General features: G+C 49.7%; 2 protein-coding genes and 3 pseudogenes across 3 annotated transcripts; 1 reads left to right on the forward strand and 4 right to left on the reverse strand.

Moving 5' to 3' along the window:
• Positions 1-13,647, reverse strand: part of LOC117192401 — a 20,550-nt pseudogene extending 6,903 nt beyond the window's left edge.
• Positions 11,562-12,473, forward strand: LOC117192400 (annotated as a pseudogene).
• LOC117192878 lies at positions 12,493-15,452 on the reverse strand (annotated as a pseudogene).
• On the reverse strand, positions 15,374-24,840 carry LOC117192397 (muscle M-line assembly protein unc-89-like). Of its 2 annotated transcripts, XM_033397074.1 has the most exons (8): positions 23,006-24,840; positions 22,126-22,902; positions 21,131-21,910; positions 19,240-20,874; positions 16,633-17,340; positions 16,384-16,556; positions 15,901-15,988; positions 15,374-15,625 (listed from the first exon to the last, which is right to left on the reverse strand). In XM_033397074.1, exons 1-8 carry the CDS (start codon positions 24,639-24,641, stop codon positions 15,483-15,485), a joined length of 5,940 nt encoding a protein of 1,979 aa, XP_033252965.1. In that variant the 5' UTR covers positions 24,642-24,840; the 3' UTR covers positions 15,374-15,482. The 2 variants fall into 2 exon arrangements, with proteins under 2 accessions (XP_033252965.1, XP_033252966.1); XM_033397075.1 differs by lacking the exons at positions 15,374-15,625; positions 15,901-15,988 and adding an exon at positions 16,137-16,182 and having other exon boundaries at positions 23,006-24,838.
• Positions 18,377-26,294, reverse strand: LOC117192399. The gene is made up of 2 exons (XM_033397077.1): positions 25,728-26,294; positions 18,377-19,014 (listed from the first exon to the last, which is right to left on the reverse strand). The coding sequence occupies exon 2, from the start codon at positions 18,788-18,790 to the stop codon at positions 18,464-18,466; it is 327 nt and encodes a 108-aa protein (XP_033252968.1). The 5' UTR covers positions 18,791-19,014; positions 25,728-26,294; the 3' UTR covers positions 18,377-18,463.
• Positions 26,295-26,326: the final 32 nt, after the last annotated feature.

Consider the following 26,326-nt stretch of genomic DNA (forward strand, 5'->3'; position numbering starts at 1 on the left):
ATGCACTGAAATTTAACCCCCGCACAGAGTGCACCCTATCTAAAAATACACTCACATGGAGCCTGGCGTTCCTTCCCATACAATAAGAGAAAGCGAAGTTTTGAAACATCGGTTATACATCGATGCATCGAAGAATAAATCCGATGTATCAATCCAACATCGATGTTTGATTTTGACAACATCGATGGACATCGACATCGATGTTTTCATTCAAATTTACATCACTAGCAGAGACCAAGAGACCAACGAGCGTTCTGTTGCTGCACATCATCTCTAGACACAAGGCCTCAACTCAACGCTCACAGTAGCACAGTTTCTGCTCTCCGCTCGGACAACACCAACAACAACGACTCGCAAGTTCTCTTAAGCTACTCTTTAAGCAAAGAGAAGCACTCCCGAGTACCAGAGTAAGTGTTTCGTTGTGGTTATTTTGTACAAGGTCAAAGAGAGTGCAACTAAGGGTGAGAAAGGTACATACACATATAACAGCAACATGTCAACAGCCGAGTCCCACGACCTCGAAGCCGATCCTCAGGTGGAGATCGACAATCTCAGTGTTATTCAGACAAATCTCATTGCGAGGGTTAATCAAACGGTGCGTAATTTCAGAAAGGATGGCGCAGATCGGAAAACAAAAGCTTATTTTCAAATGCGCTTACAAACTTTGCAACGGTTCTTAGGTGAATTTGAGCAAAATCATCAACGTTTACTAATACTTCGATGTCCAAGTACGCATACCGTACCGACATTTACAGGCAAGTTTGTGGATTGGCCGGCATTTCACAATGCATTTGTTCAACTCATCCATAACAACCAGAAACTGTCCGACGTCCAAAGGTTTCATTTCCTGAAGCAAGCTCTTCCCTCGGATCGCGACGAGGATATTCAGCAGATGGCGCTTGCGGGAAATAACTATGCAACAGCTTGGAGTCTCGTTCTCAAGCGATACGACAACAAACGGCTGCAGTTTATGTACCGTATGAACGGTTTGTATGACTTGCCACAGTTGACAAAGGAGCAGTCTGCTGATATAAAACATATGCTTAATGTTGCGACGGTTTGTCTCAATGCTTTCAAGAATCTAGATGTTCAGCACTGGATGGCTCATCATCTCACTTCCAGACTGTCAAGCACGACACTGCAAGCTTAGGAGCTCCATCTCGGTAGCTCTGCCGAACTTGCCACATTTTCTCAGCTACAATCATTTCTCAACGACAGTCTCGTCAGCATCGATGTGTTCGAAAATCGAGGCCACTCCACGACGCGGACACCTGTGCCGCAGCCTGTCAATCAAAGGCATCCGAAGAAGTCAGTTGGCAACGTAACATACAGGGGCAACAGTTTCCACGCTAAGACTGCGGTTACCGAACACACTCGCTGCCCTCACTGTAGCGACAGTCACAATCTTCGGCATTGCCCGGACCTTTTGTCCAAGGACTGCTTTGCAAGGAAAGCCATCGTCGATCATGCAAAGGCATGCCTCAACTGTCTGAGCCGTTCCCATGCACTTTTAAAATGTACCAGTAAAAGGAACTGCACGCAGTGTGGTCAAAGACACCATACACTGCTGCACTTCCCAACTTCTGCTCAGGTGGTAACACAGCCTCACGCAGCCTCCCATAGCGCTCGTTCCGGTAACTCCTGGCAGTATACAACGAGCGACTCATCTGGCAGGGCTACACCTACTCAACTCTACGCTAGGACCCCACTTCCTACTCAGAGCACTGCACAGCCTCTCCCAGCCCCAGCCCTTCCCAACACTAGTTCCGGTGGTCATCCACAGTCTGCAGCGACCGACTCGTCTGTGAGAACACACTCTGCGCAACTAGTCTCCGCTACGGCAACGCATCACGAACCCAGCACTGTCCTTCTGGCCACTGCCCTGGTCACAATCCACAACCCCCACACTGGCCAATCAGCTGTGGTACGTTAGTGGTGGATTCAGGCTCGGAAGGAACCCTCATTACAGAGCACACAGTGCAGGCTCTCAACCTCAAGCGGCATCCAATTTCGGCAGAAATTGCTGGAGTTGGGACCACCTCCAAGAACAGGTGTACCTACACCACAGAATTGTCATTAAGTTCTTGTACTTCGCAGTTTTGTACTACCAGTGATACTGCGTTTATACTTAAAACGCTTACATCGCAATTACCTTTAAAATCCATCAAATTGCAGCAATGTCCTCATTTGAACGGAATAGAACTCGCCGATCCCAGGTTCTACAAATCACAACGGATTGATCTTCTGCTGGGAGCGGACGAAATCCCACAGATCCTGCTTTCAGATATCCGCAGAGGAAAGGAGAACCAACCAATTGCACAGCACACCCAGCTTGGCTGGATAGTCTTTGGTCGAGCCACTTCCACACGCTCACACGCTGTCACCATTAGATGTCACCACAACAGGCTAGAGAATGTTCTGCAAAACAGCTCACACCAGAAGAGCGATGGTGCGAGGAGCATTTTAAACGAACTCACATCCGTCAACGAAACGGCAAGTATTTGGTACGGTTACCACTTAAGCGTTTGTTTGACCCTTCGCAGGTGCTAGGCAAATCATGTCAAATCGCGATTAATCGATTCCAAACGAAGATTCCAAAGGCAGCCGGAGCTGCAAGCCAAATATTCGGAAGTCATGAATGAGTACTTTCAACTAGGCCAGGTGACCAAAGTAACAACCAAGGAGCAGCAGCATTGCATCATTAGCAAGGAGAATGGAATCGAGTCCACATGTTGCCCCTTGCCTCATCACGCAGTATTCAAAGAGGAAAGTGTCACTACTAAGGTTAGAGTAGTATATGACGACTCCTGTAAAGCGTCAAACGGAAAATCGCTCAATGACGTCCTATGCACCGGACCAGCGCTCCAAAACGATCTAGCCGGCGTGGTCCTGAACTGGCGTTTCCATCGTTTTGTTTTTGCTGCCGACATTCAGAAGATGTATAGATGCATTGACATGAATGCAGAGGATTCGCAATATCAACGCATCTTTTGGCATGACGAACACAACCAAGTAGCTGAGTATTATCTCAACACAGTTACGTTTGGAACCGCTTCAGCTCCGTACACAGCCATTCGCGTCATACATCAACTGGCGCAGGATGAACGCGACCGATACCCACTCGCGGAAAGGGTCCTTCGACACGAAATATACGTTGATGGCGTACAAAGCGGAGCTTCCACGCGCGAAGGAGCATTAGAAATTCAAAATCAATTGATCGGAGCCTTACGATCAGCAGGAATGGAACTTCGAAAGTGGTCTGCGAATGACGCTTCTCTGCTACAAGACATACCTCCAGACCATTTATCTCATAAGACATTATTAGAGTTTGAGTACCAAGATCCCGTTAAAACCTTAGGCCTCTATTGGCATCCACAGCAAGACTATTTTGGGTTCAAGATAAATTTTGAAATCAGTCACGCACATACTAAACGTTCTTTACTTTCCACAGTCGCCCGACTGTACGACCCATTAGGTTTCATCACGCCCTGTGTCATGACCGCGAAGGCGATACTCAAGGACTCATGGATGGCCCGCATCAAACGCAACGATGGCAGCCTCGCACAACTGGACTGGGATGAACCGCTGCCAACCGAACTGCTTGATAGATGGCAGGGATTCATACAGAACTTGCCATATGTCGAGCAAATTCAAGTACCACGATGGCTGCGCTTCAACATCCACGAGCTTGCGTCATTACAGCTACATGTTTTCTGCGATGGATCATCACTGGCGTATGCAGCATGTGCATATATTCGTGCAGAGCTACCAAACGGAATGATTCAAACTCATTTGCTAGCTGCACGCAGTCGAGTCACACCCGCGAAACCGATCACAATTCCACGAGTCGAACTTTCGGGTGCGCTGCTGGCAGTTAAACTGGCAAAATGGATCCGGGACCAACTTCGCACTGCAGGACCACCTATGTCAACCTTCTATTGGTCAGATGCTACTATCGTTTTGTTTTGGATAAATGGAGATCCCCACCGATGGCAAACCTTTGTGTCAAATCGCGTTGGACAGATTTTGGAGCATAGTACATCAACTCAGTGGAGACATGTACCTACTGCGGTACACCCAGCGGACTGCGCAACTCGTGGCTTAACACCACAAGAGTTAGCAGTACATCCATTATGGTAGTCTGGACCATCATGGCTACAGCAGCCGGAAAGCCAATGGCCGGCAAACGGAGTTCCCAGTCAGGACATCGACAGGACTATAATCGAGGAGAAACCATCAGTTTTGTTCCAAAATGCTGTGCAAGTCTCGGAGGCTCCAGAAGCCTTCATCCAAAACTCGTCCTCATACGACAGGTTAATATCAGTCATGGCATATGTTCTACGGTTTATACATAACATTCAAGCCAAAGGGGACAAACTGTCTGGACCACTGAGTGTGCAGGAGCTCGACAACGCTTTAATTCATCTCGTTCGCAGCGTTCAACAGGAGGTCTACGCGACAGAGATATTGAGGTTGAAGGGAAACAAGGCAATATCGGGCACACACAAGCTGTGTCAATTATCCCCATTTCTAGATGACCAACAAATTCTACGAGTCAGAGGTCGACTGCGAAATGGAATGCACCTTCCGATAAGCCAGCGACAACCAATGATCATTCCCAATCATCATCATTTTACCGATCTCGTCGGGCGTAATGCCCACCGTCTCGCACTCCACGGCGGCACCGAATTAACGCTGGCCACTATGCGACACAAATTCTGGATAGTCAACGGAAAACAAACTGTCAAACGCATTCTTCGACAATGCGTCCGATGTTTTCGTCACCGACCGAAACCAGCAGCACAATTGATGGCCGATCTTCCCCTACATAGAGTCAATCCGCCAACTCGTGCATTCATCGCCACCGGAGTGGACTATACAGGCGCGTTCGAAATTCAAGCATCCAGATTCCGTGGACACACAAACTACAAGGCGTATATCGCAGTTTTCATCTGTTTGGCTACAAAGGCAATTCATCTTGAAGCGGTCACGGGCTTAACCACCGAACACTTTCTCATGGCCCTACAACGTTTCATCGCGCGTCGGGGCTACTGTCAACACATGTATAGCGACTGCGGCACGAACTTCATTGGTGCCGACCGGGCTCTTCAAACCTGGCAAATACATTTGAAACGAGAGCTACCCACAACTGTAATACCTGCTTTAGCGGCCCGAAACGTCCAATGGCATTTTAATCCACCGCATAGTCCTAATTTCGGAGGCCTTTGGGAGGCAAATGTAAAGTCTGTCAAAACACATCTCTATCGAGCCTTTTCAGGATATAAAATGATCTACGAACAACTTGCTACCGTGCTAACACAAATTGAAGCCTGTTTAAATTCCAGCCCATTATGTCCACTAAGCGCGGAGCCGGAGGAGCTAGCTGTCCTCACCCCGGCACATTTTCTTATTGGAGATTCATTATTAGCACCGCCGGATGTAACGACAAGGGATGTTCCACTCACAGTCCAATTTCTGGAAGGACAGAAAATGATCCGGCAATTTTGGAAACGTTGGAGTTCGGATTGGCTATCACATCTTCAAGCCCGTCCAAAGTGGCGACATGAAACCGACAATCTACAAGTCAGCGATCTAGTAATTGTCAAGGATGACCGACTGCCACCCAACGAGTGGAAACTGGGAAGGATAATAGAAGTTCACCCTGGAGCTGACAGTTTAGTCAGAGTCGCAACTGTTAAAACAGCATCAGGCGTATACAAACGATCGGTCTCTAAACTATGTCGGCTACCGTTGCCACAGACCTCAGAATAATCCTACCACCGTTGCTAGCTCTATTCGACCATACATGTACCATAACGAACACTTTATTTATTCACAGAGCATTCACATGTGACATCCTTTGGTTTCTAATACTGGTCCCAGTATTGGGGGCGGCATGGACGGTTTTCTAAGGGTTAAACTTCAAAGAGAGTGAGAGCGCTCTAACTGCGATTGCCCACTCGGAGAACGGCGTCGTTTCATGCTAGGGCGGCGTAACCTCGTTTCCGATCACCATGAAGAGTCTTCGTTTGCGTTTCGACGAAATCACGACAATTAGCAGTTGCAGCCGGCCGCGCTTAAACCCGTATTACCTATTACATTGTACTCTATACGCGATTAAGATTAAATGAATAAATCTCGAATTGTCTATATCGTGTAGTACATTATTAAACGCAAAGATTCCCCAGAGCATTTCTGCTCAACATTGAAATCTCGTATCGAGGATACGCTCCGCATCCGAGTTTGCCGATACGGACACACATGCCAATGTCGCCATCAAAGTTCTCGAAAACCCGCGGGCCATTGCCGAGGGCCAATGCAGTCGGTGCCCCGATTCTGGTATGAAATCCCAGTAGTTTCTTTGCCAGCGAAAAAGATTAATTAACCAATCTCTTGTTCTTAGAAATGTGTCCACATATTGTGGCCTTCACATTTTGGCTATTGCACAAGAGTACGGAGTAGTTACACGAACACCGATGCCCGTATGCAGCTGAAGCAGCACAAGCGATTCATTCTTAAGCAGACGGAAAAACTGGAAAATAAAGAGTACGTCGAATGCGGACTGATGCTGCACGAGAGCTATCCCTTTTTTGTGCGCTACACCAGATGGCATCACAGACGATCACATTGTTGAGATCAAAGCACCAAAGTCCGAGGAGGACTTTCAAAGGTATCTCGGGGCCGGCGAATCGATAGCACCCAAATAGATGGCTCAAATACAGATACAAATATTTGTGGCAAATGTCAGCAAGGCGCTCTACTGCGTCCTCAGTCCCATATTCGAGACGAACGGGGCCCTGCACTATGTCTGGGTGGAGGCCGATCCGGAATTTGTGGCCAGTCTGATCACCATGGCCGACGACTTTTGGAGGGACATTGTCTTTCCGCGCCTTCTCAACACCTATCCCCAGATAACATATTCCCATTAGGGAATACCCCTATCCAGGAGTAGGAGTAAAAGTCTGATCCCCCGACTAGTCAATAAATGAAAAATGTGTAATCTTACCTTTGGCAAATATTTGTAGTGATATTACAGCCTTGGCCTCGCCATGGCAATTGCTGGCTATGACGGAATAGGTGCCGGTAAAGTCCAACTTGGCGCTTGGTATCTGCAGTCTGTACTCTGGGCCCTCGCCAATCCTGCGAAAATGTGGCGCGTCCTTATAATACTCCGGCTACGTAAAAAAGATGCAGAATGTGAGTCAAGGTTACTCCGAGATTTGAACACAAACGGACGGTCTGGTCTGTCAATAAGGAGCATGAATCACGGTGACTATCTTTATACAAATGTCTGAGGCCTAAGGCTGAGGCTGGTTTCTATGGCTGTTGCTGACGTTCGAACTCGGTTGTTGTTGTTGTTTTTGGGTGAAGCTTATGGCCATATAAGCACAAAATTGAATTTTGAGACTGTCGAATAGGAAAACTGGTAACAGGTATACGCTGACAACTGATGCTGACGTTGACCTCCTCCTGCCTGCCTGCCTCTGCAATCATTTTTGTTTTTCCTTTTTGGCTTGTACTCGTATCGTATAATTGTTTGTATCAGTTTTCGATGGCTGAACAAGCCTGTTATTTGATATGGCCTGAACTTGAATTAGCGTTTGACAGCGAATCGGATTTATAAGATCTGTTGTGTTTGTCTCTATGGTGCTATGCCCCTCTGGTCGGGTCTGGTATGCTCTGCTCTGAGAATGACGCATTTGTCTGTAATCCGAGTACGAAGTGCAGCAGCCGCACCTGTGTGCCACTGCTGCTATTGTTCTTCATCATATCACATTCCGTTTACCTTTGCAGAAGATTCTGAATTGTTTCTACTTTTTTCGACACTTTGTTCGCGTTTACGAATTAATACGAAACTTTTGAAATCTATGCACACGAACAACTATTGCAATTCGAAAAAAAAACACAATCTACCGTCTGGCCCCCTGGGAGCTCACTTTATATAAAAAAAATATCAGGCGGAAATCACTTTGGACTTCCTGATGCCAGTAGGGCCCCCACGTTCTTGGTTCACCTGTACTTGAGCGTCTTTACGAGAATGGGCACGCGAGAAGGTAACGCGTAACGGGCGTAACGGCAGCGATAACTGAATACGACCCACATTCGCTGGTGCCGTGAATGCAACTGACTTGACTGACCGACTGGGTGGCTGTGGGGTTGAAATCTGCTGCTGCTATTGCCTCTGCTGCGCCTGCGCCTGCACTGTGACTGTGTTTCACTTGTACTCACATTCAGAAAATCACGCAGCCAAACCACCTCGGGCTTGGGATCGCCAACCACCTCGCAGAATATGATGACGTTGTCGCCCTCGTAGGCCTCGCTGGAACGAGGCTTGACCACAAACAGGGGTTCCTTGGAGTAACTTTAAAGGAGAAATGGAACCATTAAGCAGGCATCTCTAAGTTGTCTTTTGGGTAGAACTTACGGCAGATCATCCGTCTTGATGCTGGGTATTTCCAGTGAACGCTGCGGCACCATTTTGAGCTCCTCCTCCTCGATAGCCACGCGGCAAATGGTCTCCACTTTGCCGACCACATTGGAGGCCACGCACACATAGATTCCGGCATCCCGCAAAGTGGCCTCGGCAATGATCAGCTCAACGTATCCATTGCTGTCCAGGGTGGCGGTCAGACGTCGACTGGGGCTCAGGCGCATGCCATTACGATGCCAGGTGACACCTACGGCTGGGTAGGCCTCCACCTTTGTGGACAGGCGTATTTCAGAGCCCTCGGGGAACACATAGAACGGATCGAGAGGCACATAGAAGTCAGGCGAGATGTAGGCACGAATGCCTTTATCCAATTTCAGTGGCACGAAACGGAGCCCAGTTCGTTTTTGGCCAGGCAGGTGTAGATGCCGCTCATGTCCAGCGTTGTGGCAGCAATCTCTAGAGTAAAGAACTGCCCATCGGCTGTGATCAGGTGTCGCCTGTCAGCGTTGATCAGCTCCTCATCCTTGTACCATAGAATTTCTGGCACGGGATAGCCTACAATCTGGCAGGTGAGACGCACTGGATAGGTCACCTGGACGCGGCGATCCCGCAGACGCATGGTGAAGATTGGCAACGAATCCCCCACATCAGCCACATTGCGTCCATGGGTGATTTCCTTCAGGCGGGAGTCCGCCTCGTACAGCCGCGAGTCGGACACAACTTGAAGCCGTGCAAAGGTGGAGACACGGCCCTTGGAGTTGGTCGCCTCGCAGGTGTACCGGCCAGAGTCCAGATCGCTGACTGTGGCTATGGTCAGGGCGTAGGTAGAGCCAATCTGTCGTATCCTCACGCGCTCAGAACTGCTGCTCAGCTGAATACCATACTTGTACCAAGTCACTGTGGGACGTGGGGCACCTCGCATGTTGCACTGGAGAGTGAAGGAAGAGCCAAACAGGGCCTTAACCTGGCCGGGCAGGATCTTGACGAACTCGGGTAGGCATTCGACGCCACCCACCTGCAGAGCGGAGCTCGTCTGGACGGCCGGGCCCCAGCCGTAGCGATTCTTTGGCGTGACCCGGAAGTGGTACTCCACATTGGGCTTCAGATTGAAGGCGTCGAAAGAGTTGATCGGCGTCAGTCCCAGCTCTCGCCAGTAGGCGCCGCCCTCGTGGCCCAAAATCCAGGCCTCCACCTTGTAGGCAATGACCGGAGCCGAGTTGGCACTCACGGGCTTGCCCCATGACAGGGAGATGTGTGTGGGTCCGGAGTCGACGACCAGCGGTTCGGTGGATATGCAGCCAGGTGGATCTGGAGAGTGGGCAAAAACAAAAACAACAGAAAAAACAATTGAATGAGGTGCGCAGATTGTAGATGGAAGGGAGGGGTGGGTGGTAGATCCGATCCTCAAATGAAAGACAGTACGCCCCGGAGAAATATTTTTTATTTTCTTGTTTTTCACTACGTAAATGTATAAGCTGGATTGCTGTGCTTTAAATAATACATTATTTATATACGATAATAAAAGTAATTAAGTCAATCGTTCAGAAATACTAACAAAAGATAAATACACGAAATATTTTGTGTGAGTGCTGCAGGGTGTATCGATCTATCGATCTCATTGATCTCACAGGAAGATTCTTTTGTCGTTTTTGGTTTGTGGCGGTTCTTGAACCGATCTGGAAAAGATCCAACTAAAGCTTTGGCATCATATCGTATTACAAGAGATGCACACGAACAGACAGACATAGGACAAATGATGGAACGGACAACGAAGGGAGAAACACGATGATCCACACACACAAAAAGGGAGGCGTTCGAAATTTGCAAAATATTTATATGTTTAATAATTAATAAGCTTTATTCTTTCTTTTTGGGGATTTTAATCTAGATAAAAAAGAGAAGAAAAGCAGAAGCAGAGAAGAAAAGAGAAATAATAGCAGATGTTAGTTAGCGAAAGCATTTGGCGCACATACAGAGAGAGACGCAAGACATTCAGGAACAGCCACAAGCGATAGCAAACAAAAACAGATTCATATGTATACTCGTAGAGGTATGTAAGAGTATTTGTATATATATCCCAAGGAACCTTACCGTGACGGTAACAAATATCCTGTCCGTGCCAAAGTTGTTACGTGCCACAACGAAATAGGTGCCCGAGTCGGAGGTTTGGGCCTGCTGCACTATGAATCTGGTATAGTCATCGGATACCTCTTTGCTGACCCGATCCGATTGGGTGATGTCCTTGGTGCCCTTCATGAACGTGACTGAAACATGAGGCAATCGAATGATATGATTAGTAGAAATGGGGATCCCATTTCCCCAGAGCATTTCTGCTCAACATTGAAATCTTGTATCGAGGATACGCTCCGCATCCGAGTTTGCCGATACGGACACACATGCCAATGTCGCCATCAAAGTTCTCGAAAACCCGCGGGCCATTGCCGAGGGCCAATGCAGTCGGTGCCCCGATTCTGGTATGAAATCCCAGTAGTTTCTTTGCCAGCGAAAAAGATTAATTAACCAATCTCTTGTTCTTAGAAATGTGTCCACATATTGTGGCCTTCACATTTTGGCTATTGCACAAGAGTACGGAGTAGTGTTGTGTTGCTCATGAGTGAGTGAACAAAAAAGAGTTGTTCACTTAAGTGAGCAACTGAACATGTTCCTTCCAAGCTGTTCTTTTTTGTTCACTTGTTCTTTGTTGTTCACTTGTTCTTTGTTGTTCACTTGTTCTTTTTTGCTCACTTGTTCTTTGTTGTGTTTACTTGTTCATTTTTGTTCACTTGTTCTCTACTCACTTTTTGCGCAATTTTGCTCCTCAAAGGGCATTTTGCGATCTGGCAGCTGTTGCTCATATTTGCGTTTACTTCACACTTTTTGTATTACCGGCAAAGCTGTTTACTCTTTCAAATATTCAGTATGTCGCTAATTCGAAAGTATAGTGAAATTTGGAACCATCTGTGCATGAATAGTGAACAACTGAGTGAGCAAGTCAGCAACTGAGCAAGTGAGCAACAGAGCAAGTGAGCAACTGAGCAAGTGAGTAACTGAGCAATCTAAGAGAGCAAGTGAGCAATATGAGTGAGTTGACTCACTTACTAAAAAAGAACAAGTGAACATGTTCACCAAAATGAGCAATGTTTACCCAACACTAGTACGGAGCGACAACCCTCTGCTGTGGTTGAATTTTGGGCTGCTAGTGCAGCCGGAGCCCACACGGGCCATTCAAATATGTGATATGATTCCAAAGGATGAAGTCCGACTGCAGAGTGACGCGAGCTCTCAAAAAATGAACGACAGTGATGGGCAGGCCTTCCTCTCGACTGTGCTGGAGGAAATAGCTATTTGTGGACGTGGATCGGTTCTGTACCGGCAGTGTGTGGAGACCAGTGATGAGTTTGAGACACTTTTTGTGCATCATGTGCTGTTGAGGGCAAACGAGTACAACATACACGATGTCCAGGGCTTTGCACAGCACATGGAGCAGCAGGCGCAGATCGGTCTCATTGAGAGCCTCAATGATGAGCAGATATTCAACATGATGTTCTGCAAGGGTCGCGACACGAACACCGATGCCCGTATGCAGCTGAAGCAGCACAAGCGATTCATTCTTAAGCAGACGGAAAAACTGGAAAATAAAGAGTACGTCGAATGCGGACTGATGCTGCACGAGAGCTATCCCTTTTTTGTGCGCTACACCAGATGGCATCACAGACGATCACATTGTTGAGATCAAAGCACCAAAGTCCGAGGAGGACTTTCAAAGGTATCTCGGGGCCGGCGAATCGATAGCACCCAAATAGATGGCTCAAATACAGATACAAATATTTGTGGCAAATGTCAGCAAGGCGCTCTACTGCGTCCTCAGTCCCATATTCGAGACGAACGGGGCCCTGCACTATGTCTGGTGGAGGCCGATCCGGAATTTGTGGCCAGTCTGATCACCATGGCCGACGACTTTTGGAGGGACATTGTCTTTCCGCGCCTTCTCAACACCTATCCCCAGATAACATATTCCCATTAGGGAATACCCCTATCCAGGAGTAGGAGTAAAAGTCTGATCCCCCGACTAGTCAATAAATAAAAAATGTGTAATCTTAGCCATGGCAATTGCTGGCTATGACGGAATAGGTGCCGGTAAAGTCCAACTTGGCTCTTGGTATCTGCAGTCTGTACTCTGGGCCCTCGCCAATCCTGCGAAAATGTGGCGCGTCCTTATAATACTCCGGCTACGTAAAAAAGATGCAGAATGTGAGTCAAGGTTACTCCGAGATTTGAACACAAACGGACGGTCTGGTCTGTTAATAAGGAGCATGAATCACGGTGACTATCTTTATACAAATGTCTGAGGCCTAAGGCTGAGGCTGGTTTCTATGGCTGTTGCTGACGTTCGAACTCGGTTGTTGTTGTTGTTTTTGGGTGAAGCTTATGGCCATATAAGCACAAAATTGAATTTTGAGACTGTCGAATAGGAAAACTGGTAACAGGTATACGCTGACAACTGATGCTGACGTTGACCTCCTCCTGCCTGCCTGCCTCTGCTTCCTTGGTTGCATGTTGCACACGACAGCGGTTGTTAGTACTCGCAATCATTTTTTTTTTTCCTTTTTGGCTTGTACGCGTATCGTATAATTGTTTGTATCAGTTTTCAATGGCTGAACAAGCCTGTTATTTGATATGGCCTGAACTTGAATTAGCGTTTGACAGCGAATCGGATTTATAAGATCTGTTGTGTTTGTCTCTATGGTGCTATGCTCCTCTGGTCGGGTCTGGTATGCTCTGCTCTGAGAATGACGCATTTGTCTGTAATCCGAGTACGAAGTGCAGCAGCCGCACCTGTGTGCCACTGCTGCTATTGTTCTTCATCATATCACATTCCGTTTACCTTTGCAGAAGATTCTGTATTGTTTCTACTTTTTTCGACACTTTGTTCGCGTTTACGAATTAATACGAAACTTTTGAAATCTATGCGCACGAGCAACTATTGCAATTCGAAAAAAAACACAATCTACCGTCTGGCCCCCTGGGAGCTCACTTTATATAAAAAAAATATCAGGCGGAAATCACTTTGCACTTCCTGATGCCAGTAGGGCCCCCACGTTCTTGGTTCACCTGTACTTGAGCGTCTTTACGAGAATGGGCACGCGAGAAGGTAACGCGTAACGGGCGTAACGGCAGCGATAACTGAATACGACCCACATTCGCTGGTGCCGTGAATGCAACTGACTTGACTGACCGACTGGGTGGCTGTGGGGCTGAAATCTGCTGCTGCTATTGCCTCTGCTGCGCCTGCGCCTGCACTGTGACTGTGTTTCACTTGTACTCACATTCAGAAAATCACGCAGCCAAACCACCTCGGGCTTGGGATCGCCAACCACCTCGCAGAATATGATGACGTTGTCGCCCTCGTAGGCCTCGCTGGAACGAGGCTTGACCACAAACAGGGGTTCCTTGGAGTAACTTTATAGGAGAAATGGAACCATTAAGCAGGCATCTCTAAGTTGTCTTTTGGGTAGAACTTACGGCAGATCGTCCGTCTTGATGCTGGGTATTTCCAGTGAACGCTGCGGCACCATTTTGAGCTCCTCCTCCTCGATAGCCACGCGGCAAATGGTCTCCACTTTGCCGACCACATTGGAGGCCACGCACACATAGATTCCGGCATCCCGCAAAGTGGCCTCGGCAATGATCAGCTCAACGTATCCATTGCTGTCCAGGGTGGCGGTCAGACGTCGACTGGGGCTCAGGCGCATGCCATTACGATGCCAGGTGACACCTACGGCTGGGTAGGCCTCCACCTTTGTGGACAGGCGTATTTCAGAGCCCTCGGGGAACACATAGAACGGATCGAGAGGCACATAGAAGTCAGGCGAGATGTAGGCACGAATGCCTTTATCCAATTTCAGTGGCACGAAACGGAGCCCAGTTCGTTTTTGGCCAGGCAGGTGTAGATGCCGCTCATGTCCAGCGTTGTGGCAGCAAATCTCTAGAGTAAAGAACTGCCCATCGGCTGTGATCAGGTGTCGCCTGTCAGCGTTGATCAGCTCCTCATCCTTGTACCATAGAATTTCCGGCACGGGATAGCCTACAATCTGGCAGGTGAGACGCACTGGATAGGTCACCTGGACGCGGCGATCCCGCAGACGCATGGTGAAGATTGGCAACGAATCCCCCACATCAGCCACATTGCGTCCATGGGCGATTTCCTTCAGGCGGGAGTCCGCCTCGTACAGCCGCGAGTCGGACACAACTTGAAGCCGTGCAAAGGTGGAGACACGGCCCTTGGAGTTGGTCGCCTCGCAGGTGTACCGGCCAGAGTCCAGATCGCTGACTGTGGCTATGGTCAGGGCGTAGGTAGAGCCAATCTGTCGTATCCTCACGCGCTCAGAACTGCTGCTCAGCTGAATACCATCCTTGTACCAAGTCACTGTGGGACGTGGGGCACCTCGCATGTTGCACTGGAGGGTGAAGGAAGAGCCAAACAGGGCCTTAACCTGCCGGGCAGGATCTTGACGAACTCGGGTAGGCATTCGACGCCGAGCGGAGCTCGTCTGGACGGCCGGGCCCCAGCCGTAGCGATTCTTTGGCGTGACCCGGAAGTGGTACTCCACATTGGGCTTCAGATTGAAGGCGTCGAAAGAGTTGATCGGCGTCAGTCCCAGCTCTCGCCAGTAGGCGCCGCCCTCGTGGCCCAAAATCCAGGCCTCCACCTTGTAGGCAATGACCGGAGCCGAGTTGGCACTCACGGGCTTGCCCCATGACAGGGAGATGTGTGTGGGTCCGGAGTCGACGACCAGCGGTTCGGTGGATATGCAGCCAGGTGGATCTGGAGAGTGGGCAAAAACAAAAACAACAGAAAAAACAATTGAATGAGGTGCGCAGATTGTAGATGGAAGGGAGGGGTGGGTGGTAGATCCGATCCTCAAATGAAAGACAGTACGCCCCGGAGAAATATTTTTTATTTTCTTGTTTTTCACTACGTAAATGTATAAGCTGGATTGCTGTGCTTTAAATAATACATTATTTATATACGATAATAAAAGTAATTAAGTCAATCGTTCAGAAATACTAACAAAAGATAAATACACGAAATATTTTGTGTGTGTGCTGCAGGGTGTATCGATCTATCGATCTCATTGATCTCACAGGAAGATTCTTTTGTCGTTTTTGGTTTGTGGCGGTTCTTGAACCGATCTGGAAAAGATCCAACTAAAGCTTTGGCATCATATCGTATTACAAGAGATGCACACGAACAGACAGACATAGGACAAATGATGGAACGGACAACGAAGGGAGAAACACGATGATCCACACACACAAAAAGGGTACAAGCGAAGGATGTGTACATAGAACGCATAGATGACAAGCAGGCTGCCACTCGTATACTTAGTAGCTTACTCCTTCCACATCTATATGTTCTTTAATACAGGTCGCAGAGATATAGAGATGCAGTAAACTCTGGAACTCACCTCTGAAATACGATGAGTCGCTGTAACTGTCCAGGGGTAGGTCCCAGCGAGGTTGCGTTGGCGTTGCGGAGCGAGCGCGCGGGTTTACCTATAAGTTTTGTAGTCAGAACGATATTATATTGCTTTGAATGAACACATAGAGAGAGTTAGGAAAGTTGACTGTAATTAACTATAATTGTATTTGGTGTTGGTATTTTGTTGGTGCGGAGGCGTTCGAAATTTGAAAATATTTATATGTTTAATAATTAATAAGCTTTATTCTTTCTTTTTGGGGATTTTAATCTAGATAAAAAAGAGAAGAAAAGCAGAAGCAGAGAAGAAAAGAGAAATAATAGCAGATGTTAGTTAGCGAAAGCATTTGGCGCACATACAGAGAGAGACGCAAGACATTCAGGAACAGCCACAAGCAAACAAAAACAGATTCATATGTATACTCATAGAGGTATGTACGAGTATTTGTATATATATCCCAAGGAACCTTACCGTGACGGTAACAAATATCCTGTCCGTGCCAAAGTTGTTACGTGCCACAACGAAATAGGTGCCCGAGTCGGAGATTTGGGCCTGCTGCACTGTGAATCTGGTATAGTCATCGGATACCTCTTTGCTGACCCGATCCGATTGGGTGATGTCCTTGGTGCCCTTCATGAACGTGACTGAAACATGAGGCAATCGAATGATATGATTAGTAGAAATGGGGATCCCAAACACACGCAATGAGCAATCGCTTACGCTTTGGTTTCGGTTCGCCGGCAATACGGAAGGCAAACGAGAAGGGATCACCCACAGCGATCTTCATTTCGGTATCTGGGCGAGATAGGAACAGCGGTGGCCGTTCGTCCTTTTCGGCACCAACAGCCACATCGACATTGGCATGCGACTCGGTCCGTCCGTAGGCGTTCGAGGCGCGGCAGGTGTAGGTGCCCTCAACCTCTGACGTGGCTTTCATGATGGTCAGCGTGTAGACACCGCGATCGGCCAGGGCCTGGACATTGGGACCTTCGACGACCTGGCGGTCTCGCAACCATTTCACCTCGAGGGGCGTGGTTGTCTGCATGAACTCGGCCGAAATGGCTACAGTACCGCCATCGCAGACTGTCTGATTGCCGAGCGGCGTGAGGAAGTGCGGCTTATTGGGGTCACGATGGTAGAAGCCGGAAGTCTTCTCCTGTGTGTACCGTTCACGTCCCTTAAAGTCCACTTGATGAGACATCTTGTTCTCGGCACCCTCGTTGCGGGCCACGCACGAGGAGACGCCAGAGTCCTTCTCGGTGGGGCTGACAATGACCAGCTTGGCATCCCCATCGGCCTGATCGGTTAACTGGTACTTCTCATCGCTGCTAAGGATCTCGTTCCCCTTCATCCACGTAATATCGGGGCGGGGCTGGCCACGTACGCGACAATCCAGAACTAACTCATTCTCGTTGAGAGAATATGTGTCTATAAGAAGGACGAGAAAAAGTATTAGCAAAGGGTCTAGAAATCAACGGGTGTACAGAAGCGGTTAGCGGAACAGCAAACAGCAAAGATGAGCAGCAAAGGCGCGGGCGAAATCCTCGTTTGACGGGGATGGAAGGAGCAATACCTCGAATCGGCTGCGTAAAAGTACTTGGCTGTGAAGCCAAAGTGCTTGTAGACACGCAGCTTGGCATGAGTAAGGCTCTCGCCAAAGTCGTTGCTGGCAGCGCAGGTGTAGTTGCCGCTGTCGTCGGCCACTGCAGCGTAGATTTCCAGCGAGGCCTCTCCGTTCTGGTAGAGGGTCTGGTAGCGCGTGTCTCTGGGCAGTGGTTTGTGGTTCTTTAGCCACTCGATGTGCGTGTTCTCATCGCCGGAAACGGCGCACACCATCCGGAGATGAACTCCCTTTGAAACGGTGCGATCGTGCAGCAGAGCGTGGAAGAGCGGCTTGGCTTTGCCCACGCTCCGCATGACGTGATCTCCGGCTCGATGAAGCTCTCCATTTCCATTTACGTGACCAGCTCCTGTGTTTATATGCGATGTACTACGCGACCAACTGGACGCATTCTGATCCGCAATCGCATACACTTCGTCTGGACTGACAGTGATGAGACGCTTGAGGTCGGCGGCTCTGATGGAGGTGCTAATCGAATCGATTCGATCCTCGTGCTCCGCATAGCAGGCAAAGATGCCGCAGTCGGAGGATATGGGATTGCGTATGATCAGCTTGCGAACGCCACTGGGCTCCTCCACCGTCTTGTAGCGATTGTTGCAGATCGTGTGATCGTCGCGCATCCAACTGACACTGGGGCGTCCATGCACCTGACAGCTGAGCACAATCTCATTCCGCTGTGCGTCGTACGACTCTGCGAAGGACAATTACAAATAGGTATAATCAGTAAACGAAAAAGGATGATAGATGGGTCGGTCTACCTGTTATTGCACTGGAGAAGCTCTCCGGCAGCTGTCCGTGGGTCTGATCCAATACACTGAGCTGTCCGGCACTCTCCACAGTCTGCTTGCTGTTCTTCATGACGCATCTGTAGTGGCCACTGTCCTCGACCCGGGCATCGTATATCTCCAGACTGATGGCCCCGTTTATGCTCTAGATCTTGTGCCGGGAATCCTTCGTCACGCGCTCCTCGTTCCGCAGCCAGTGCACATCCTCGATGAAACCGGTCACATAGCAAATCATCTGGGCCTTGTTGCCGCTGCCAATAGTCATGGTTTTCAAGCTGGTCTCCAGGCTGAGCCGCAGCTTGTCCTCGCAGACCTTGGCCTTGGCCTTGGCTGCGGCATTGTCGCTAGCAGCAGCAGAAGCGGAGGATTCATCATCCCGCTTGATCTCCTGAATGACCATATCAATGGGTTTCTTTTCAGCCGCTCGCTCGCGCACATAGTTGGAGGCCTGCACGAACTTGCTGATCTTCATCTGACCGTTCTCGCTCTCCGCATAGCAGGTGTACAGTCCAGAGTCGTCGCTGCCAAAGTTCGCTATGGTCAGGAGCTTTACGCCGTCACTCTGCTCGGCCTACTGGTACTTTTTGCTCTCCAGTGGCAGCAAGGTGTTGTCCCGCTGCCAGTAGATGTGTGGCTTTGGGCTTCCCGATACCTTGCACTCCAGCGTGAGGCTATTGCCCTGTGAATGGTATACATCTGCAAGGGATGATGGGGAAGAGACAAGGCACAATACACATAAGACAAGGTACAGAATATGGGAAAATCAAAGGATCTATCTAGGGATTAGTGTTAGTTCTCTAAAGCTACATCTATAGTAGGAGTACAGTAGGACTACACTTAGCTCAAAGCAAGGTGGGACATTCACCTGGACGCACTGGCGCGACTTTCGCAACGTAACCACATACGAGTAGAGCGTCCTACCTTTGATGCCCACCACAAAGGTGGGTGGGATTATCTCTTCTTTTCCCGTGCTGTAAACGAACAGGTTGCAAGTGCTCACGATTTCGTTGTCAGATCCCCTCACCCTCAGCGTATACTCGCCGGCATCCTCCTCGGTCACACCCACCAGATTCAGCCAGGCAATGCCGTCCTGCATGGACAACTTGCTCTTGGGGCCGAAGGCAATCGGCTGGTCGCCGTGGAACCACTTGGCACTTGGCTCCGGTCCGTCGATGTTCACCATCCACTTGACGTTACTGCCCGACTTGACGGTGCGATTCGAGAGGTAGTTGCGGAAGTAGAGACGCTTCCTTAGATCTGGTGGCATGGGTACCTCGCGCCTCGAGCTTGTCACCTCCTCTTCGTCGGGCTTGGGCTTCCTGCGTCTCGGCTCACCGTCGGCTCCAACTTCTCCCTCCTCGCCGGCGGCTGGCTCGTCGCCCTCGCCAGCAGGACGGGGCGGCCTGCCCTCCCTGGGCGGCGAGATGCGTGGAGCCCTCACACGCTTCTCCACGGTGACCATGTGAACGATTTCCGTCTTGCCCTCGCGGTTCTCGGCCTGGCAAACGTACTTGCCGCTGTCCGAGGGCTTCGGGCTACTGATGAAGAGCTCGCAGGTGCCATCATCGTGGTCCACCTGCTGGTACTTGTCGCTGTTCTCGATCTTCACGCCATCCTTCACCCATGTGACCGAGGGCGTGGGCAGACCGCGCACATGCACGTCAAGCTGCAGTTCGTTGATCTTGCCGTGCAGCGTGTCCTTGATGTTGCGCGTGAATGTGGGCGGAACGTCGCCGGTGCCCGCATCCTCGAAGACCTCCAGGCGGCACGAGGTGGACGCTTCGCCGGTTTCATCGCGTCCCCAGCACTTGAACTCGCCATTGTCCTCCGCCGTGGCGCTCGTGATTTCCAGAAGGCACAGTCCCTCGCTATAGCGGCCCCTGATCTTGGGTCCATTCACCAATTGCTCTCCGTCTTTGAACCACTTGACTTGTGGCTCCTTGGCGTCCAGGAAACAGGATATCTTCACCTTGGATCCCTCGGCCACAACGCGATCCCTCATGGAGGTGCTGAAGTGGATTACGATGTTCTTCTCGCGCCGCTTGCTCGAAATACTGCCCGAGTCCGAGGCATAGTCGGAGGCATAGGCCGATGAAACTCCCTCATCATCGTCCGCCTTGTGGCCACGTCGCTTGCCCTTGCCCTCCTCGGTCTCAGCCTCAGACTCGGCTTCGGGTGCGGCCGCCGCTGGAGCTGGCTTCCTGCAGTCCTCCGAGGGCTTCTCCTTCTCCTCCTTGGCACGCAGAAGATTCTTGTCAGCATGGAACACGCCATGGATGTTGTCCGCAATATGATGAGCCATGCTCTCGAACAAAACGTAATGCGAGATCTCCATTTTGCCGGCCCGACTTTCGGCCTTAACGACATATTTGCCCGAGTCCTTGTTGTCCGGACGATCGATGTGGAGCTCGCAGGAGCCATCCTGATGCTCGATAAGCTGGAAGCGACCGCCGCTCTGGATCTCAATGCTGTCCTTAAACCACTGCACCTCCGGTGTGGGCTGTCCTCGCACCGCCGTCTCCAGAATCAGCTCATTGGTGTTCAGATGATAGGTGTCTTTAAGTGGCGAAGGGAAGAGGATGGAAGAGATTTGTATTATGCAACGAATGCGGAATTCAGCATGCTGCAGAGAGAAGACATATCACATCACATCACCACAAACAACATAATGGTTTGCATAACGATCAATGGCATTGCACAACCACGAATAATGTCGGATGCTTCTAAGTATAGATCGATCTCTCACTGATCTGATCTGATCTCTCATCCGATGAGGAGACGATTGTGATGCCTGCTCGATGCGATCCCTTACCTTTTAGCGAACGTATGAACACGGGCTGGACATCGGTGTTGACCTTCGCCTCGTAGACATGCAGCACGGCCGAGGTTGTGATCTTGCAGTGCTCGTTTTGGGCAGTGATCGTGTAGGTGCCAGAGTCCTCTGTTGAGGCGTTGACAAACTCCAGGACCGCCAGGCCATTACGATTCATGTTGCGAATGCGCGGTCCGTAGGAGACATTCTGGTCGTCCTTCTGCCATTTAAGTGTCGGCTCCGGACCTCCAATTACAGCCTGCAACTTGACCTTGGAGCCCTCGGCTACATACCGATTGGACAGATTGACCGTGAAGTAGAGCATTTGCTTGGGCGAAGGGTCCGGCATGCGGCTGCGTCGCTCGTAGCCACCATCCCCGCCGCCACCGCCGCCGGCCTCCTCCTCATCGTCCTTCTTCTTCTTCGGCCTGCTCTTGGCCTTGCCACCACCCTCCGCGGCTTCGCCCTCCTTTGCACCGTCCTGCATGGCCAAAGTGGAGAGAATACTCGATCGACGCGATGAGTGTGTGTCGACGACGACCGTGTGGGTGGTCGACTGACTGCCCAACTTGTTCTGGGCACTGCAGACATAGATTCCGTTGTCATTGACGGTCGGCTTGTTGATGATCAGCTCACAGATGCCGTCCAAGTGCTCGATCTGCACCACCCGATCGTCGAGCACCACGGGTATCTGGTCTTTGGTCCACGTAATGACGGGTCGGGGATTGCAGCGCACCTTCGTATCGATAATTAAATCGTTCTGCGAGGCATGATATACATCTAAGGAGAATGCAAATGCAATCCAATCAATCAATTCATCTATTTTCGTACACGGACGACCTCAATCGCGATCGTCGGACAACACAATACACACACGTCACACACACATATAGCACATATAGCAGTCGTGTAACCAGAACACTTAGGGACATAGTATATCCACAGAGTAGAGACATCCACGATATAGAGTGCAACATTGAGAGAAGAGCAAATACCTCGCAGGGGCAGGGCGAATATGGGCTCCGACTCGTCGCCATCGGTCTGTGCCGCATACACTTTAAAGTAGCAAGAGGTTTCGATTTCGCTGAGTTCGTTCTTGGCCACGCACTTGTAGACGCCCGAGTCGGCAGTGGTGGCATTCTCGATCGCTAGAATTGCTTTGCCCTCCTCCGACAGGTTCTTGATGTTGCCACCAACCACCACCCACTTGTCGTCCTTCATCCAGCGGGTGCTGGGCGAGGGTCCAATGACAGTGGCCACAAACTTAATGGTGGACCCCTCAAGAGCCATGCGATCACGAAGCTGAGTGGCAAACGAGAGCTTCTGCTTAGCAGGGACCAGTGGCTCTGGGGAGGGACGCACTGGTCGGAGGCGCGCCTGTTCGGCCTCGGCACGCCTCTGATCCGACTCGGCCATGGACTTGAGGGCCGTATCCATTTGCCTCTTGGCATGCTTCAAGCTGTCCAGCTGGATCCTGTCGCGGGCATGGAAGATGCCCGGGACATGGTAGTGCAGATTCTTGGCCACCTCCACAGTGTGATTGATCTGAACCTCGCCGATGGAATTGATAGCCTTCAGAGTGTAGATACCGCCGTCCTTGTTGCCGGGCTTATAGATCAGCAGCTTGCAGACACCGTGCGCCTCCTCCAGCATGGTGAACTTGTAGCTAGGCTTCACCTGGAAGGCACCGCGCCACCATGTGATGACCGGTCGGGGCACACCATGGACGTGGCACTCGATGGTCAGCTCATCGTCGCGCAAATGATAGTACTCTGGAAGAGGCAAAGAAAAGCTACAGCACAGAACTTAGGGATGCACCAAAGGCGAACGCGAACGCGAACCAAAAACCGAGCACGCTCACTCGCCGACATATACCTTTGATATACTGAATGGTGGGTGGTTTCGGTTCATCCTTAAACACCTCGTAGACGGTGACAATGCACGAGGAGATCACCTCGTCGTTCTGGTTCGAAATCACGCACGAATACTCGCCAGAGTCCAGGATGTTTGTGTTGAGCACCTCCAGGACAAGGATATTGTTGTTGTTCGAGATGCGATGGCAACCATCGCGCTCAAGCTGCCGGCGGTCCTTGAACCACTTGGCTGATAGCTCGGGGCCATCAACGGCACAGGCCAGGCGCACACTCTGGCCGCACTCGACCGTGCGATCAGAGAGGAAATTTATAAACTTGGGCCGGCGACCCTGCTCCCGGCGATTCTGCCAGTCGGCGTCGCGCTCCTTTTCGCTGATGCGCTTGGCCATGCTGTACTTGCGCATCTGCTGCATGAACTCCTCGCCCTCGATGGCGGCGATGCGCTGCCAGCGCTCCTCCTCGTGGGGATCGGGACGAACGAAGTCATCGGAGGAGTCGCTGCCACGACGTTTCTCTTTCTTCAAGTCGACCACTACGTCCTCCTCTTCTTCGGCGAGATCTTCGGGATTTTCTTCACCATTCTCGTCGAGGTATTCGTTTTCCTCGTCTCCGTAGCCAGCCTCGGTGCCATCTTCGCCCTCCTCTGGTGGCTCCTCTTCCTCCTCGGCCTCCTCCAGTGCCCGCTGCTCGGCCTCCAGGCGTTCCTGCTCCTCCTTCTCGGCCTGCAGACGTTTCTGCCGCTCCTCGAAGGTCTCGCCCTTAGGCTTCGCCCGGTTGGCCTCCTCTTCGGCGGCCTTGGCAGCCGCCTTGGCCTGCTCCTCCATTTGGAGCACCATTTTGCTCTTCTTTGGCGGTGGCTTGGGTCCCGCCTGCTGCTGCTGCTCGAACATCTTCTTGCTAGCCTTCTGGGCGCCGCCAATCTCTAGTTTCAAGCTCAATTTTGGACTGGGTGACTTCTCCTTCTTCTTGGGAGGAGCCTTCTTCTTGCCCTTCTTGACGGGCTCGTCATCGTCGAGATCCAAACTGTCCTCCCGATCATCGAGGCCGTCAACAATATCTTCGCTGTCCGATGTCATGTCGACGGACTTGCGCGCGACACGGGGCTTCCTGGCCTTCTTCTCCTTCTTCTTGGGCTTCACCTCCTCGAGGATCTCCTCCTCATCGAACTCTTCGTACTCTTCCACGACGTAGATAACCTCAACGTTCGACACATCCATTACGGCAGCGCGATCGATTACCGACAAGTCAGATGTTATGTAACGCACGGGCTTCTGCACATCCAACGGCTCGGAGATATCCATGCCGAGGGCGCGATCGAAAACGGCAATGTTGCACGTGGTCTGGCTCTTTATGTCCCGCCCCAATTCAAAAGGAGTCTTCTCCTTCTTCTCGCGATTCAGGAACGGTGTAATGCTGCGCCACGTCGAGGGCGTGGCACTGCGTCGGGTCATATAGAGGGTGAACGGTGTCTGACTCCGGCCGTGTATCGGCGTGGAGCTGCGTCCGCGTAAGCTTCCCGGAGTTGGTGATTTGAGTTTTCGCTTTTTTTGCGTTGGCACCTGCAAGGTGTCCTGGGCTGCTGGCGCATCTGGTTCGGCAGATGCCCGTGGCTCGATATCTCCATCCGTTTCTCCCATTTCTATTGGTCTCGGACCTTTTTTGAAAGGTGTTTTATGGAAGGATAACGAGGGAATGGAGTTTGTTATGGTAAACCGATAAAAATTATATACGTCCGACTTTATATACTATATAGCCCGCAACGGTTCGATCGATAGTTTTTTAGGACGTGAGACGTCCGCTCGAAGCAAAAGAAGATTCACGACTGTCACCGAACGTGGTGAAATATTCGAAAATACATTCCTTCTCGAATCGCATCGAACCGAACCAATCTGTTCCGATCTGAGCCTCATTCCCAATCAATTGTTATGCTAGAAACTATTTTACGAATTCTGTTTTGTTTCGCCGAGAAGTATTCGCACAATCACACGAGCACACACATGCAACATTCAGTGCCAAAATGCATTTCTATTTAAATACTTTTCCACTTTTAATGAATGCAGGCAGTAAATACAAATTCAATTATATAAATGAGGCGGCGCGCGGCTGCCATTCGAATTAAACGATCTACTTATTTAAATAGGTTTATATTTAAATGCTATGATAATGATGGACCTCCGATGCCTTATTTACCTTCAAATCTCAACACATGCCATATTTGCGAACCGAAAGTGTAGAACGATTTGTTTAGTTTTTTATTAGTCAATGCCCAAGGAATACACGCAAATTTAAGTTATTATTATTATTAGTTGTTCTGGGTTGTTACTATTTGACATGAGGCGTTGCCTATTTAGGCGCCACACCCTTTGTCGTGCGATTATCATTGGAGTGGAAGCCAGAAACACTATGTATTCCTTTTCTCAGGAGATTTTTGTACTCTCAATTGACAAAATATTTCTCAAGCCAAATATATACCTGCATAGTATGTATTATATAAATATAATATAATATAATTAGTACTTAGTCAAGAGCCGTTTTGCACACACTTGCTTCCCATATACTATGCCTATTTACTTTATACCTTATACAATAAATGTGTACGTGTATGCCAAGTCAAGATGCATAAATGCAAAGAATTGAAATATTTCACTTAAATTGAGTTTTAAATTCGGGCATTAGATCACTAGGTAGAATAGGTAGAACAGGGCATGATTGCCGCCACTTACCTCGAATGTTGCGTGTAAATATTGGCGGGGTGCCAAATTTGCTCGAAGGTGATTTGTATATAGTCACAAGACAGCTAGTTTCGACTTCTCCATTTTGGTTGGACGCTTTGCAGCGGTAGATGCCAGAATCATTTAGTTCGGCCGATTTAATTTCAAGGCACGAGAGGCCGTCGTTCAATGTTTTCCTGTACTTGGCCCCATTCTCGATCGGAGTGTTCTGCTTAAACCACTCCACCCTCATACCGTGTCCAGATAGCCCGCAGGTCAACTTAAGATCACTGCCCGACGCCGTATTTCGATTGGTAGCACTGCGTGATTCCTTTCTATCCTTGTACTCCGAGTCCATTGATTTATAGGATCGCGTACTGATGGCGTCAGCAGGTTCATCCACTCATTGATTTCTCTCGACATCACGTTGGGAGGTAGACTTTCTTTCGTCAATAATATTGTCTTCAGAAACAATTTTTCTTAATTCTGATCTCTGAGCTGTCTCTATTGAGACTTTCTCGGATGTCTTCACCTCAACGGCCTCGATTACTTTCACTTTCTTAGAGTCGTCTTCGGCTTCCTTCTCAGATTGCTTTTGTTTCTTGTTATCC

The sequence above is a fragment of the Drosophila miranda genome (assembly GCF_003369915.1).
Source record: "Drosophila miranda strain MSH22 chromosome Y unlocalized genomic scaffold, D.miranda_PacBio2.1 Contig_Y2_pilon, whole genome shotgun sequence".
In the NCBI taxonomy this organism is placed as follows: Eukaryota; Metazoa; Arthropoda; class Insecta; order Diptera; family Drosophilidae; genus Drosophila; species Drosophila miranda.

What these genes read in the sequence shown, in the direction of transcription:
- LOC117192399 (XM_033397077.1), bottom strand. Translation starts at nt 18,790, where the DNA reads ATGAAGATCAGCAAGTTCGTGCAGGCCTCCAACTATGTGCGCGAGCGA.
- LOC117192397 (XM_033397074.1), bottom strand. Translation starts at nt 24,641, where the DNA reads ATGGGAGAAACGGATGGAGATATCGAGCCACGGGCATCTGCCGAACCA. An exon ending in CACCATTCAGTATATCAAAG is followed by an intron (nt 22,903 to 23,005) that starts GTATATGTCGGC and finishes TGCCTCTTCCAG; the next exon opens with AGTACTATCATTTGCGCGAC. An exon ending in GTTCATACGTTCGCTAAAAG is followed by an intron (nt 20,875 to 21,130) that starts GTAAGGGATCGC and finishes CGCCACTTAAAG; the next exon opens with ACACCTATCATCTGAACACC.